The sequence below is a fragment of the Ahaetulla prasina genome, chromosome 7 (assembly GCF_028640845.1).
Source record: "Ahaetulla prasina isolate Xishuangbanna chromosome 7, ASM2864084v1, whole genome shotgun sequence".
Classification (NCBI taxonomy): Eukaryota; Metazoa; Chordata; class Lepidosauria; order Squamata; family Colubridae; genus Ahaetulla; species Ahaetulla prasina.
Window position 1 is genome coordinate 17,994,128 of NC_080545.1, and position 16,988 is coordinate 18,011,115.

At 39.3% G+C, this 16,988-nt stretch overlaps 1 protein-coding gene across 3 annotated transcripts in view; it reads right to left on the minus strand.

Annotated features, from left to right (window-relative positions):
* CELSR1 (cadherin EGF LAG seven-pass G-type receptor 1) overlaps positions 1–16,988 on the minus strand; it is a 187,637-nt gene that overhangs the window by 57,002 nt on the left and 113,647 nt on the right. For all 3 annotated transcript variants that reach the window (XM_058191494.1, XM_058191496.1, XM_058191493.1), the window contains exons 9-14: positions 12,901–13,067; positions 11,766–11,951; positions 7,959–8,072; positions 5,411–5,585; positions 2,429–2,570; positions 695–815 (exon numbers count right to left, since the gene is read on the minus strand). In XM_058191494.1, coding sequence (XP_058047477.1) covers positions 695–815; positions 2,429–2,570; positions 5,411–5,585; positions 7,959–8,072; positions 11,766–11,951; positions 12,901–13,067 — 905 coding nt within the window. The remainder of the gene's footprint in view (positions 1–694; positions 816–2,428; positions 2,571–5,410; positions 5,586–7,958; positions 8,073–11,765; positions 11,952–12,900; positions 13,068–16,988) is intronic.

Genomic DNA, 16,988 nt, shown 5'->3' on the forward strand with positions numbered 1-16,988 from the left:
AATTAAAGATTGGCTACAGGAAATTACTAGTGAACAAACAGACTTAGAACTGGAACTCTTTCTATTGGGGATTTTCAAAAAAAAATATGTGAAGTGCACAAAATACCTAGTACTACACATATTAACTGCCGCCAGGATGGCCTTCACTCAAAGTTGGAAACAGCCATGTACACCTACAGAGAAACTTGTTATACAAAAGGTCATGAACTGTGCAGAAATGGACAAATTAACACTAAGTTTAAAAGATAAAGAGGCATCAATATTTTATAATGTATGGGAACAGTGGTATAAATGGATAGAACAGAGACAGATTAAAAATAGTTAATTATTAAGTATAAGCAAAAGATAAAACAAAAATGTAAATACACACAATTTAATTTTTGTAAATAATGCACGGAGTATTGTTATAAGGAAAGCACCACAAATAGCTGTTAAGTGATATAATTTTTTATGTTTTTAATGTAATAAAAGTTCAATAAAGTATATTAAAAAAATGGATAGTTCTTATTCAGACAACTCCCAAATCTACCCTTATTTTTTTTCTTGAAACGTAACTGTTAAAACCAAGGATATAAAAAGGAATCTAGAGATTTTGAATATGTTTGGAGACTTAAGTTAAATCTCATCAATATTATTTGTTTCTGAATTGCCTAAACAGCCTGAGGTGTGATGGAAAGACTGATCCATTCCTTACCTTACATCGACATGCGCCATTCGTCTTATTGCAGTCAGGATCAAATCCTTTACTGACCTCACAATTACATGGCCCACAAATAGGATTTCCCCACCATCCTCTGGGACAAGGTAGATCAATTCTGCAGAGGAATTGGAATGTGGAAAAATGTAAGAATCGCTACTCTCTTTCAAAATTAAGTAAAGACAATAAAGGAAAAAGATATTCTCTTTCACTGAAAATAGCAATGCGTGCCTTGCCCTCTTGTGCTAACATTTCATAAATTCATATGCTGTATGTGTGTGTGAATTTATAAAATATTATACATGAAATAAGGGACGCAGTGGCTCAGTGACTAAGACGTTGAGCTTGTCGATCGAAAGACCGGCAGTTCAGCGGTTCGAATCCCTAGTGCCACACAACGGGGTGAGCTCCTGTTACTTGTCCCAGCTTCTGCCAACCTAGCAGTTCGAAAGCATGTAAAAATACAAGTAGAAAAATAGGGACCCCTTTGGTGGGAAGGTAACAGCGTTCCGTGCGCCTTTGGCGTTGAGTCATGCCGGCCACATAACCATGGAGACGTCTTTGGACAGCCCTGGCTCTTCGACTTTGAAACGGAGATGAGCACCGCCCCCTAGAGTCAGGAACAACTAGCACAAATGTGCGAGGGGAACCTTTACCTTATACATGCAATAAAAGAACACACACATACACACACATTTCAGGCTAAGTTCTCTGACTTCTGTAACAGATGACTTCTTAGAGAGATTGTCAGGTGTGAACAACCAGACTCACACTTGTAGAATTGAAACTAGCTATTTTATTGTTCAATGCCTATTTCACAGGAATCTTCCCAAACTGGTAACTTGCCCTGGGAAAGGCAAGATAAAGGCAACAGCATTCAAGGGGGTGGATCAGACCATGCCTTCTTATGCCTGTATAACAACTTCAGATTAATTCCCCATTTGACTCCTCCCCGACTGGGATATTGCTCTCCAACATCAATTGTGTGATGGCACCTAGCCAACCACGACTGATCTCAGGAAGCTGAATAGAGTCAGACCTGGCTAGTACTTGAATGGAAAAACACAAGGAAATCCAAGGATTGTAGCTAGATTGGGGAGACATACCAGAAGAAGGCAAGAAGAAGCTATTTCTCTACTGTTGCCGAGAAGTCATTAGGAATTGAACTCAACATGGAGTATTTCCCAATAAAAAATACAATAGAATGGTATGAATTAAATACGACTAAATGAATTATCTCACATATTTTGTTTGGAACATAATGGTTCACTTTTATGTATGTTTGTGTGAGAGAAAGATTGTAGAGAGTACAGGTAATCCTCGACATATTCATTTAGTGACCGTTCAAAGTGACAACCGCACTGAAAATAGTGACTTATGATCATTTTTCACACTTATGAAGTGTGCAGCATTCCCGTGGTGATTTCCATTTGGATGCTTAACTCATATTTATGACGGTTGCAGTGTCCCAGGGGTCATGTGATCCCCTTTTGCGACCTTCTGACAAGCAAAGACAATGGGGAAGCCTGGTTCAGTTAACAACCGTGTTAACAATTTAACAACTGCACTGATTCACTTAACAAATGTGGCAAGAAAGGTCGTAAAACGGGGCAAAACTCACTGACAATTTTCTCAGTTAGCAACATAAACTTTGGGCTCAATTGTGGACGTACGTTGAGGATAATCTGTATTTAGAAAGGAAAAGAAAACTAGCCAAAGTCCTTTGCTTACTTGCTTTCACAGTACGGTCCGTAATAGCTTTGTCCACATTCACAAGTGTATCCATGAGAAGAACTTGGTTTATGAATGCAAGTGGAGACATGTTCACATGGGTTCAAACTACAAACATCAACACAGTCTGTCCCAAAGTACCCTGAGAAAACAAGGTTACAGGCACAGAGAAAACTGAGAAATCAGTAATGGTTCTAAAATTCTCATAAATAAACAAAACTGGACACTAATAACACTTCTTGAATTATCAAGACCCTTTTGTATAGCTCTCAGAGAGTTATTTCTGTTTAGAAAGAGTGAAACCACATATACAGTAGTGGCCAAAATTGTGGAAACCTTTTGGAAAAGGTGTATTTTCTAAAACTAGCCAATAACATCACTTTTTTTTTTAGTACTACCATAAAATTATATATCAACGGAAAGATAATTTAATCAATACTGTAATGCAATAACTTTTATGAAGGATTTGCTATTAGAATAGCAGTTACATTATAAAGAAGAAAAGGGAAACACGTAGAAAAAACGAGATATACAAAAATTATCACGATGTCAGTTAATACTTAGTTGGGTGACCTTTAGCATGAATTACAACGTCTTCCCATGGAGTGAACCAAGTCTTTTAGTTCTGCAGCTGTTATAATGTGAAACCAAGATTGAATGACTGCTTCTATTAACTGGGTTTTATTGCTGGGTTGCTTCTGACTAACAAGTTTCTTTAGTCGGTTCCATAGATTTTCAATTGGGTTAAGGTCTGGGCTATTCCCAGGTCATTTCAGCAATGGAATATGATTATCTTGAAACTCTCCCCCACCCAAAAAAAGTGGTGTTATTAGCCATCAAATCTCAAAAATACAGTTTTTCCAAAAGGTTTCCATAATTTTGGCCACTACTATAGTACAGGATGATCCAAGATTGTGCAGTCACATATGGAAGCAACTTAAGTACTATGCTGCTTAAGATATTAAAGGAACTAATTTAAAATATGTTCCTTGATTTCTGAATGTTTAAAAAAGAGCTTAATGATATGCCTAACAAGTACCTCACAAACAGAAGTTGTTCAGGAGCTATAATCTCAGACAAAAGGGTTTGGAAATAAGCTGTGTAGTAGCATAATAGGAAGCATGTATTAACCCTATTAAACATTACATTAAACATAATTATTGGGATTTACTTTTTAAGTAAATATGGATTAACATGTCAGTTATGCAGTTTAAGGCTCAAAACAAAACTCAGTCTAGGAAAAAAACCTGAATTATGTAAAGTAGGTTAAAATACTTTTTAAAAACTAATATTGTTTAAGCAAATAACAATTCCATTTTATATTTCGATCACGTTTATTTATTTATTTTATTTATTTTTCATATTTTTATACCGCCCTATCTCCCTAGGGACTCAGGGCGGTTCACAACCAGATAAAAATATACATATAAATACAAATAAAACATCCATTAAAAAACTTATTATAATTGGCCGAATAATTAAAATGATAATAAAAATAATAAAATCCCCATTAAAACCAATTCGAATTTAAAATCTAGTCCAGTCCTGCGCAAATAAATAGATGTGTCTTAAGCTCGCAGCGAAAGGTTCGGAGGTCGGGAAGTTGGCGAAGTCCTGGGGGAAGCTCGTTCCAGAGGGTGGGGGCCCCCACAGAGAAGGCCCTTCCCCTGGGTGTTGCCAGCCGGCACTGTCTGGCCGACGGCACCCTGAGGAGTCCCTCTCTGTGAGAGCGCACGGGTCGGTGAGAGGTATTCGGTAGCAGCAGACAGTCTCGTAAGTTTAATCTTGGGATCATAGTCAATTGTATATAAATTATCTGTTTTCTTTTTCAACACTCATGTTATGGAAATTCTTCAAATTAAAACAACTACAAATATAAATAAGAAATTCTGGTGTTTTTGTTTTGTTTGGATAGATATTGTTGCATTTTCTTCACTTCCCCCCAAAAGAATGAAGATGGTGACGCTTGAGAAAGTAACAAGAGAAAGCCTCATTCAGAAGGGTATGTGCAGGATAATTACTTCTGAAGGCAACTTCTGTTCCATTGGTTGATTTCTCTCATGTCAGAAAATTTCTCCTTATTTCTAGGTTGAATCTCTCCTTGTTCAGTTTCCATCCATTATTCTTTCTCTGGCCTTCAGGTGCTTTGGAAAATAGCTTGAGCCCCTCCTCTCTGTGGCAGCCCCTCAAATATTGGAACACTATTATCACGTTTCCCCTGGTCCTTCTCTTCACTAGACTAACCATGCCCAGTTCCTGTAACCATTCATCGTATGTTTTAGCCTCCAGTCCCCTAATCAACCTGGTTGCTCTTCTCTGCACTCTTTCTAGAGTCTCAACATCTTTTTTATAGTGTGGTGACTAAAACTGGATGCAGTATACTAGGTGTGGTCTTACTAATGCTTTATAGAGTGGTATTAGTACCTCATTTGATCCTTCTGTTATTGCAATTTAGGATTGCATTGACTTTTTTGGCTGCCACAGCACACTCTTGACTCATATTTAATTGGTTGTTCACTAAGACTCCAGGATCCCTCTAACACTTACTGCTATTAAGCCTGGTTTCACCCAGTCTGTATGTGTACTTTTGGTTTTTCTTGCCTAAGTGTAAGACTTTACATTTCTCTACATTGAATTTCATTTTGTTAGATAGTGTTCAAGATGGATCTTGAGCCTATCATCTAAAGCAGGGGTCTCCAACCTTGGCAACTTTAAGACTTGTGGAGTTCAACTCCCAGAATTCCTCAGCCAGCTTTGCTCTGGGAATTGAAGTCCACAAGTCTTAAAGTTGCCAAGGTTGGAGACCCCTGATCTAGGGTGTTGGCTATTCCTGCCAGGTTAGTATCATCATTCTCTTGCATGAGATTATAGGCAGGAATTTCTGTTCGGCTGCCAAATTATAGGAAAACATTCTTATACATGCAGTTCTATAAAGTCCAGAACCCTGGATATTACGATCAACTTGCCACAAGTCATAATTACCTGGGTCACAGATACATGAATAGCTGTCCCAGTCATCACTACAATAGCTGTGAAGGGGACAAGGGTTAGAATCACAAGGGTTGTCTATTTCACAGCCATCCTTGACATTAATCTTGACTGCCTGTTTCATGTTCAATGTAGCAACATTTGTAGATGTTTCTCCCATCCTCACTCCCTGAAAAGAAGAAAAGAGACCAAAGGAATAACCAACTAATACATATCCCAATAAAAAGCATAGGGTTGCACTGCTATAGGAGAAAGAGAAACTATTTTACTCACTCCCTTCTTGCAATCACAAAAAGATGCTGGCAAACTTTCACTTCTGTTTTGGCTTAAGCGCATCTCGGTTAAGCCCAACACATTTATTTATCTATTTATTTCTAGATTTATAAGGCCATCCAACTTAAAAAGTATAACTCTGCACGGTGTACCACAACTAAAAACAAGCAATAAACCAACCTCCCTAACATTAAAACATACACAAAGTTAAAATATGAAGTAAAGACTTTTAAAATAGCAAACAGGAATAAATAATAAAACAATCCATAGGGGACTCCCATTCAAGTGGTCTCAAAAGCCTGTGAAAAAAGCTAAGTCTTCAAGGCTTTCCCTGAAACAAAGATGGGGCTTGTAGTATTTAGGGTGGGGAGGGAAATTGTCCCAGAACACAGGGAAAAGCAAATTTCCTAAGTCCCATAAAGCAGGGGTCCCCAATTCCCAGGCTGCGGCTCATTACCAGACCTCGGAAGAGGCAGGTGAACTTGTATGTGCGTGTACGCAACCCCACTTGCACAAGCAGTGGGCAAGCACATGCACACATTCCATTTGTGTGTGTGAATTGCTTGCACAATTCGAGCGGTACATGCGCATGAATTTGCCTGCCACTGGTGCGGAAACATCCCCTCTCCCCCCCACAAAGCCAGAAAGTCTGGGGAACTCTGCCATAAAGTGAAAAGATTTAAAAGTGGGAACCAGAGCATGCACTCCATGTAGAAGTGTGTGGAGCAGGCAGATATTTTGGGGAGAAGGTAATCCCTGAAGAAAAATGTTCTTATGCCACTTAAGTCTTTAAAGAAAACCACCAGCACTTTGAATCACACCCATATGTCTTATCGGGAGCCAGTCAGTGCAGAACATGGGTGGGCTGCTGGGGGGTCGCAGGGGTTTGGGAGAACCACTAGCTAAGATTCTGTGCAGTTTGGAGAACCCCCAAATCCCACTCCTGGCTGGCCCCAACCAGAACCAAAGATACAAACATTCTAATTCCCAGGTATTTATATTTAAAGATTTTTGTGGATGTTTTAAAAAGAAATGAGCCTATTTCAAACACTAGTTTATGAACTCCACTAAATTACAGTTTGGGATTAGAACAAAAGCCCACATTGAGATTACTGTATGTGACTTGCTGTTTCCATGCTGGAAGTATTGAGAGTCCATGCCCAGGGTCTACTGTGGTTTATTCATGGCTGACACCATGCTGATGTATAATTAATGCGATGGGATCTCTGACTTTCCAAAAACCAAATCAGTCAATGGGAAGTATTAGATCAAAAGTTTTTCTTAAAACTAAGTTGTTAACTGTAGGTCTGAGCAAAGAATCTTTAAAAAAAAGAAGTCGTTTCATAAACCATGAACAGAACATCCCTACTCAAAGTGCTAAAAGAAGCTGCATCTTCTGAAACTTCACAAAGTTGCTTTGAAGGCTTTCCCAAACTGCCTGCATGTCTGTCTCTATGCACATTGATTCTGCTGGTTGTCCCAGAACCTATTGCCTGTGATTTACACATGGATGTGCAGACAACTGGAGACACTTTTTGAAGCGGCTGTGTGAGCAGTGGTGAAATTCAATTTTTTTTACTACCGGTTTTGTGGGCGTGGCTTGGTGGGTGTGGTGTCGCTTGGTGGGTGTGACAGGGGAAGGATACTGCAAAATCCCCATTCCCACCCCATTCCAGGGGAAGGATACTGCAAAATCCCCATTCCCTCCCCACTTCTGGGGGAAGGATATTGTAAAATCTCCATTCCCACTCCACTCCAGGGGAAGGATACTGCAAAATCTCCATTCCAACCCCACTCTAGGGGAAGGATACTGCAAAATCTCCATTCCCTCCCCACTCTGGGGCCAGCCAGAGGTGATATTTGCCAGTTCTCTGAACTACTCAAAATTTCCGCTACCGGTTCTCCAGAACCTGTCAGAACCTGCTGGGTTTCACCCTTGTGTGTAAGTCTTCCAGAGGACAAATCTGCTTTAACATGTCAAAAACAGTGCTTAGCTTCCATCGATGTGTTTTGCATAAAAGCCTCTTCTGAATGTTTTACAGAATAACATCCCCGAAAGAATTAAAACATCTGAATGCAATTCCAACAGAATAAATTCAATTAAAATCAAAGAAACCTAAGCTCATAATTGGGCACTTAAGCTCATATAATTAGGCACTTTTAAACAAAACATTGCTCATTTTCTTTCTTCTCTTTCCCTTCTCTTGTCCTTGACGAAGCTAGAATGCTTCTCATAGTTAATGCAAAGTTACTTATTTTCTATTTTCACCTGTAGACAGCCATAGAAGCCCTGCTGCACAGAGACTAGATCTCCAGAGACTCCTCCTACAATAATGTGTTTCATTTTTAGTCCAGGTAACTGATTTCCAATATGTACAGTGCTCTAAAAAGAGGAAAATAGGAAAGATGATTAAAGCTTTTCCGTAAATTCTTAGTTACAGTATTTCACTGATAATTTCTTTTTAAAAAAAAAGCAAGAATAAGTCTGAAAGTGGTAATAGAAGCTATTCGTGTTGTGCTTCCGATAAGGAAGCCATTCCAAAAGGTATAATGCCTTCCCCTGTTCAACACAATTTCAAGAAATAAGTGAAAATGGTAATTAATCCTCCAAGAGGGAATAAATCTTCTGTCACTAAGAGGTAGAAGTCAAGTACTATTAAATCTTCCAGTAGAATCCAGTGTACTCTCTGTAGGTTTTGGATCAGTGGTGGGTTTCAAATTTTTTTACTACCGGTTCTGTGGGTGTGGCTTGATGGGTGTGGCTTGGTGGACATGGCGTGGGAAGGTTACTGCAAAATCCCCATTTCCTCCTGACCAGCTGGGATTTAGGAGGCAGAGAATAGATGGGGGTGGGGCCAGTCAGAGTTTTTACTACCGGTTCTCCAAACTACTCAAAATTTCCGCTATCGGTTCTCCAAAACTGGTCAGAACCTGCTGAAACCCACCTCTGCTTTGGATATCATGAAATCCATCTTGATAGAATTATGATGCTCATGTAGTTCGGTTTTCCCTGTCCTGCTAATCAAGGTTTGAAGGACCTGAACATTAATTAAAGGTTTGCCACCCAACTCCCAACAAGAGTTCACAAATAAAAAACAAGAAAAAAGTACAAAATATTTTTTTTTAACAGCAAAGATGACAAACAAGGGAGTTACAAAAAAGAAATGAGCCCACACAATCCAAAGGGGACTTTGCTAACCTTCCTCAAAGGGGACGGTGACATAATCTTGGGGGGAAACTCACTGCACAAAGAAGGCACTGGTATAAGGAAGGCATCCTTCTGAGATCCCAACAGCGGGAGTTAATTGAAGGAATTGAGAGCACACAAATCCAAACTAAATTGGCTGGACAGATATTGTGGGATTCATGTAGTCTCACATATAACCTTGTCCTATACTATGTAGGGTTTTATGGATAGCAACCAGCTCCTTGAATCATACCCAGAAGCAAACTGACCACCCCCAGTGCAGCTTGTGAAACGTTTGTGTTAAGTGACCATACTGAGGCATAGTCATCACTGCTCATGGCGCTGTATCCCGAGTCCATTTAAACTCATGCCTACTGCTTCAGTGACTCCATCCAGCCACCTCGTTCTCTGTCGTCCCCTTCTTCTTTTGCCCTCAATCTTTCCCAGCATTAGGCTCTTCTCCAGTGAGTCCTTCTTTCTCATTAGGTGGCCAAAGTATTTCAGTTTCATCTTCAGGATCTGGCCTTCTAAAGAGCAGTCAGGGTTGATCTCCTCTAGAACTGACTTGTTTGTTCACCTTGCAGTCCAAGGGACTCGCAGGAGTCTTCTCCAGCACCAGAGTTCAAAGGCCTCAATTCTTTGGCGCTCAGCCTTTCTTATGGTCCAACCTTCACAGCCATACATTGCAACTGGGAAAACCATAGCTTTGACTATACGCACTTTTGTTGGCAGGGTGATGTCTCTGCTTTTTAGTACGCTGTCTAGATTTGCCATAGCTTTCCTCCCCAGGAGCAAGCGTCTTTTAATTTCTTGGCTGCAGTCCCCATCTGCGGTGATCTTGGAGCCCAGGAAAATAAAATCTGTCACTACCTCCATTTCTTCACCATCTATCTGCCAGGAATTGAAAGGGATGGATGCCATGATTTTAGTTTTCTTAATGTTGAGTTTCAAGCCAACTTTTGCACTCTCCTCCTTCACATGCATCAAGAGACTCTTTAGTTCCTCTTCGCTTTCTGCCATTAGAGTGGTATCATCTGCATATCTGAGGTTGTTGATATTTCTTCCGGCAATCTTAATTCCATTTTTTGATTCATCTAGTCCCGCCTTTCTCATGATGTGTTCTGCATATAAGTTAAATAGGCAGGGTGATAGTATACAGCCTTGCTGGACTCCTTTCCCAATTTTGAACCAATCAGTGGTTCCGTGTCCAGTTCTCACTATTGCTTCTTGACCCTCATACAGGTTTCTCAAGAGACAAATAAGATGGTCTGGTACTCCCATCTCATTAAGAACTTGCCACACAAGTTTGTTGTGTGTCCACACAATTTGTTGTGATCCACACAATCAAAGGCTTTAGCATAGTCAATTAAGCAGAAGTAGATGTTTTTCTGGAACTCCCTAGCTTTCTCCATGATCCAGCGTATGTTGGCAATTTGATCTCTAGTTCCTCTGCCTCTACAAAATCCTGCCTGTACTTCTGGTATTTCTTGATCCACATATTGCTGGAGCCTAGCTTGTAGGATTTTAAGCATAACCTTACTAGCATGTGAAATGAGTGCAATGGTGCGATAGTATGAACATTCTTTGGCATTGCCTTTCTTTGGAATTGGAATGTAAACTGACCTTTTCCAATCCTGTGGCCATTGTTGAGTTTTCCAAATTTGCTGGCAAATTGGATGTAGCACTTTTACTGCGTCGTCTTTTAAGATTTTGAATAGCTCAGCTGGAATACTGTCTCCTTCACTAGCTTTGTTATGTTAACAATAGCAATAGCTTATATACCACTTCACAGTGCATTTTATAGCCCTCTCTAAGCGGTTTTACAGTCAGCATATTGGGTCCTCATTTTACTTTCCATCCAAAGGATGGAAGGCTGAGTCAATCCTGAGCCTGGTGAGATTCAATCTGCCAAATTGCAGTCAGCTGGCAGTCAGCAGAAGTAACCTGCAGAACTGCATTCTAACTACTGCGCCACTACAGCTCTAATGATGGATCTAGGTGGCCTGAATACCTACAGCTACTCAGTATTGGTAGGATTGAGTCAAGAGATAATTCTTCCCTATTCAATTTCTCACAACCTCAGCACTGGGGCAGAATCTTACCAGCCTCCCTTGGCACATTGGGGTTGAATACCTACAGCTACTCAATGTTGTTAGGATTGAATCAAGTGATAATTCTTCCCTATCCAAACCCTCACAACCTCCAGCACTGGGGTAGAATCATGCCAACCTCCCTTGGCACACTGGGGTTGAAAGATATAACTTGGTATCATCAGCATATTGCTGACACTGCACCACAAACTGGCGGATGACCTCGTCCTGTGATTTTATATAGATGCCGAAAAGGAAGAGGAAGTAGAACCTTGAAACATCCCACAAAGGAAGGAAGCACCCTCTGCCCACCAACCAATCAGAAATGACCTCAGAGAAAGGAACAGAACCATAAAAAATGATCCTTTGATCCTCAGCCCAGGGCCAGGACAGAAAAATATTAATATCAAAACTGATGTTGAGGAGCACAAGGATTGATGCACCACCAGACATCCTGGTTCTACCACAAGTCATCTATAACTACAATCAAAAAAATTTTAGAATTAAATCCTAGTCTGAAATCTGATTGAAACAGGTCTAAATAATCTGTTTCCTCCGGGCTTTTCACCAGCTGCAAATGTACTTGTGTTCAATATGCAGGCCTGAATGATAGCAGGTTAAGATTATATTATCATGTATTATATGATAGCTGGCAGATTATAACACAACTGTTAAAGAAAAATATATTTCTGAATCTTTGATAGAAGCAGTGAGAAATTACTTCGGTCTGGCATGCTGACACCTATTCTAGCCATTCCTGTCTCATTTTGATAATGAAAGGTTATGGCTGTCATCTTACCTGATACATGCCATAATCCAAGGACACAACTGCAAGATACTTGATGTCTTTGCCATCTTTTGCGCTCTTCAACTCTATTAGCAAATGATGCCATTCGCCATCATTGATCCGCACCTGGCTCATCTTCAAACTGGCCACCTGATTCTGTCCATCATAGACTTCAAATACCACATATTTATTCAGTATCTGTTGAAACATAACTTTAGTTGATGAAAAAAACAACAACCTTAAATTGCTGGGAAAATGCTGTATATACATCAAAATCAGAGGTGGGTTTCAGCAGGTTCTGACCAGTTCTGGAGAACCGGTAGCGGAAATTTTGAGTAGTTCGGAGAACCGGTAGTAAAAATTCTGATTGGCCCCGCCCCCATCTATTCTCTGCCTCCCAAGTCTCAGCTGATCGGGGAGGAAATGGGGATTTTGCAGTAACCATCCCCTGGAGTGGGGAAGGAATGGAGATTTTACAGTATCCTTCCCCTGCCATGCCCACCAAGCCATGCCCACCAAGCCATGCCCCACCAAGCCACACCCACCAAGCCATGCCACGCCCACAGAATCGGTAGTAAAAAAAATTGAAACCCACTACTGATCAAAATATATATGCAATTCTTGGAAAATGATTATAACATACAGGATATATTTTAAGACAGCTTTATTGTTTATTCTTCAGCGGATAATTAATATGTAGACCAATATTCTACCTATATTCAGTATTAGGTCCACTATGAGTGACAACTCTCAATTAAAGACTGTCCACTCTTCTAGTTCTATATGCGTTGATTAATAGTTAAAACAGTCTTGATTTGGCCAAGGTATTTTTCCTTCTGCTAAAACAAAGGGGGAAGGAACTGAAAAGCTAGTATTTCACTCTTCTCAATCCCTATTTCAGACTGCTCTGATTATATGGTGAGTGAACTCTACAGTTTTGTGATATTCTGCAACTTCAAGGATGGCCAACTTCAGATTTGTTCAATCTGCTTTGCTTTTACCTACATCCCGGAGCTGGCTGTAAATGAACTATGCATAAGACTGTACTGTTGAATTGTCTTCATGGCTCAGCAATGACGTTTTACCGTTTGCCATTTGTTATCTAATGACATTCCCTTGTTGTGTTTGAGTTGATAAGCGAACATACCTGTATATTAATCTTAGACGATACTCCTGCAACGGCTTGCATTAACACACCATTCACCTTGCGAGTTCTAAACATGAGGCCAATGTACCATGGTATAGAAATAGTGATATCAAGGTTATTCCAGGTGATGATGCTTTCCCCAGTGAAACGCTGAGGAAAAGGCATTGCTATAACACAAGGCAAAGAGGAGACAAAGCAGGATTACTCAAGCAAATATTTTAGAATGAGGGGAAATTCTTAAATTATGCCAAAAATGAATACCGCATGGTACCAGTAAACAATAAATAAGGTCAGGAGACTTTCAGCTTCTGGGATCTCCCTTCCTTTTCATTAGAAATTCAATTTTCTTTATTTATTTAGCGTATGGCATAAATCCAAATATTATTAACAAGTCTAATGAAAAAAGTAAATAAGAAAAAAAGAGCTCTCTGATAGCCTTTTCAGGGGAATACTTGCTTTGGTTTATCTCAAGCTTTTTAAAAAATTTCTTTTATATAATTTTATGTTGGGTTTATTTTTTTTTCTATTGCTATTTTTAAACAACTGAGAATCTGAAATCTCCAAATTTCTCAATCTGCTTGTGGATCCCAAACACATTTTGTGCCCGCTGCTGGCACAGGAAATATCTCCTGTAGAGCAGTAGATGAAAATGGGCTTATTACTGGATAGATTCCAATGTTCCCACAGTTAAGCTTTCATAGTAACGTTTTTGAATCTCTGTATAACTAAGAAGCACATATAAGCAGTGGCTTTATCTTAGGGTGTTTCTAGATAGCAAAATTATCTTTACACGTAGAAACATGTTTCTTCAGAAAAATCCGTGGCCTCTTGATTTTGTAGACAATAATACCAAACAAAAGCGAAGAACCTTCACAATTTAATTTAGAAGCAGCAAAATTAAAAGAGATTCTCTAGATACTGATAGCAAAGGACTATAGATTCTATAGAAAAAAATATCTAGATAATACCCCATTGCCCACATAAAGCCCAGAAAAATTGGAGACTTCTGCCACAGGAACCATACTTCTCTGCTTGGCAACACTGAGACTACTATTTATGCTACACAAATATTTCATAACGTATCAGAATTTATACATTTCACCAAACAGAACGTAATATTTACTGTGTACAGCTCATCTGTAAAGTTTCTGCCCATTGGAGCAATACCATATATTGAATAACAAGCATGTTATTCTCAGCTGTAAGTTATAAAAAGGCATTGAGCTTAGTTATGAATTTATAAAAGGTAACAAAATCCAGTATAATGTTTAAAAATGTATGTAGGAATGCGGTTCTGACAATTTCTAGGCCCTGGTAATAGCAAGGATGGATGCTATTTATTACTGTCTATTAAGAATCTGACTGTTATTTTTATGGCCCCCAAGGGGCAGCAAAATAACACATTTATAAAGGATCTGACAAGCTCAAATTTGTGGCTGCTGTGTCACCTATGCCCCAGGCAGCAAGTACTCTGATCCTATGAATATATTTTGTTCCCTAATGTGCAATTGCCCTCAGTGCTTTTACTTCTCGTTCAATTTGGTCATTTGTTAAAAATTGTCCTTTATTGACATTACTTATTTCCCTTTATGCACATTCTGCTCCACCTATCTATCTTACAAGTAATAAGTAATTGATCTTACCTATTTATGTACCTACACTTGATAATAGTATGAATTTTTGAAGGTAGATTTCTGTAGAAAAACAGTTATGCTATACTGAAGGACTGTGTTAAGAATTTGCTTTAGCTGAATTTCTATCACACAATGGAAGCAAGAGCTTGCAACATGCATCACATAAATTCTGACTTGAATCGTGATTAGAGATTAACATGCTATCAAAGTTTATTACAAGAAGCTTTAATAAGAAGTAACAATGGCTTAATGATTCAAAATGATTTTGCATCAGCTGAAAGAAAACCATGAAAAAGACCCAATCCCCTAAACATAGTACAGCATTTTGACTGTTGTAACAGATATGACAGCAGAACGTAAGTATTGTTCACAGTAATAATTCTTTGGGATCTTATTAAGGCAAATTAGCAATACTGGGAGAATCATTCATTCATTGTTTTCTGAAAGACAGTTCATCAATCTAATTTTCACCTTTTCTTGGAAGCATAAAGCATTCACGTTTATATTCTTAAATGCACTTAGTAGATTATGAATAGATAGCTCAAGTGCTCAGAGCACTGTTCCTTACGGTACCCAAATGTCATCAAGTAGATGGAGTTTGCATAAGTACTGTGTAATAGCAATAGCACTTAGACTTATATACCGCTTGATAGTGCTTTACAGCCCTCTCTAAGCGGTTTACAGAAACAGCCTATTGCCCCCAACAATCTGGCTCCTCATTTTACCGACTTCGGAAGGATGGAAGGCTGAGCCAACCTTGAGCCTGGTGAGATTCGATCTGCCAAACTGCTGGCAGCCGGTGATCAGCAGAAGTAGTCTGCAGTAATGCACTCTAGCCACTGTACCACCTCTTAATATTTAGAAATACTTCATATTTTGAAACTTCTGCTTTTTAAAGCCAGTATGGAGGCAACTCAGAAAGATTGGTGGAAAGCTGATATTCTCACTCTAAATATATATTTACAGGTTGTTCTTATTGCTGATTTTTTCTCCTGCAACACGAGAGAGTTGGCTGTACAGTACAGTATTATCTAGGAAGTATACTCTGGCGGGAAAGGACACACTGAAATTCAAGGAACCTAGCCAGCATCTTCTGTGTGTATGAACTTTAAAATACACTCTCACATTCATTGCCATCTGCTAAAGATTCATAGATGTAGTACAGAATACAGATTCCCAACCTGGGAACAAATGAAAATAAAAAAAATCCTGAAGACTGAGGCTGCCAAATGGGAACCAAAGAATCGCAATGAAGGGTATGAATGAGGATGTTGTTCTCCAGTTAATATATACTGTGCATTCAGGAAGTATTCAGACCCCCTTCACTTTTGTCAATTAGGTTATGCTGCAGCCTGATTCTACACTTGTTGAAATTCATTTTTCCCCACATTAATCTACACTCAGTACCCCATAATGACAATCCCCCAATCCAGGTGTGCAAAGCTTGTTCCATCATACCCCAAAAATAGGGGTCTTCAACCTTGGCATCTTTAAGACTTGTGGACTTCAACTCCCAGAGTTCCTCAGCCAGAATTCTGGGAGTTGAAGTCCACAAGTCTTAAAGTTGCCAAAGTTGGAGACCTCTGCCCCAAAAGACCTGAGGCTGTAATTGTTGCCAAAGATGTTTCAACAAAGTAGTGAGTGAAAGATCTGACTACTTATGCCAATGTGATATTTCAGGTTTTTTTTTTGTTTTTAATAAATTTACAGACATTTCTAAAATTCTGTTTTCACTTTGTCATTATGGGGCACTGAGTGTAGATTAATGAGAAAAAAAAGTGATTTTCAACCACTGTGCAGCATCACAAAAATAACAAAAGTAAAGGAGATCTAAATACTTTCTGAATGCACTATACAAGTGACTAAAGAAAGTCATTATTTCAATGAATTCTTTTATGTCTGAGTGATTTCCTGCCCCAGTGACTATTTAAAAAAAAGGTTAGTCTTAATTAAGACAGCATTATTAACTAACGGTATTATTCAATTGAACTAAATGGGACAGGGATATTAAACTGAAGCATTTTCGCTTAAAAACTGAAGACTGATTTTTTGTGCTTGGAATGACTTGCCATATAGTAGGGATAATGGGCCTGGCTTGCCATTCAGAGATGCTATGAGCCAAACTTCCCCAACCTAATACCCTTCAGATATGTAACTCCAACTGTGTTTCCTCTTATATTTTTTTGAACCCCATAATAAGCGCTTGGCCTTATTTTGGGAGAGGTCGTTATTATTTTGGGGTACATGGAACAAGATGGGGCTCTTCTTGCCATCTTACCTGATTTCCAGCTCTGTCTCCCTAACCCAACCAGAGGATATGGCAGTGGGTGCATGCGTTTAAATATTTGGGGGGGGGCTTAGTTTCAGGGAGGGCTTATTTTAGCGCGTGCGCTCAAAAGCCCAATTGGGCTTATTATCCAGGGAGGTCTTATTTTGGGGAAAATAGGGTAGAAT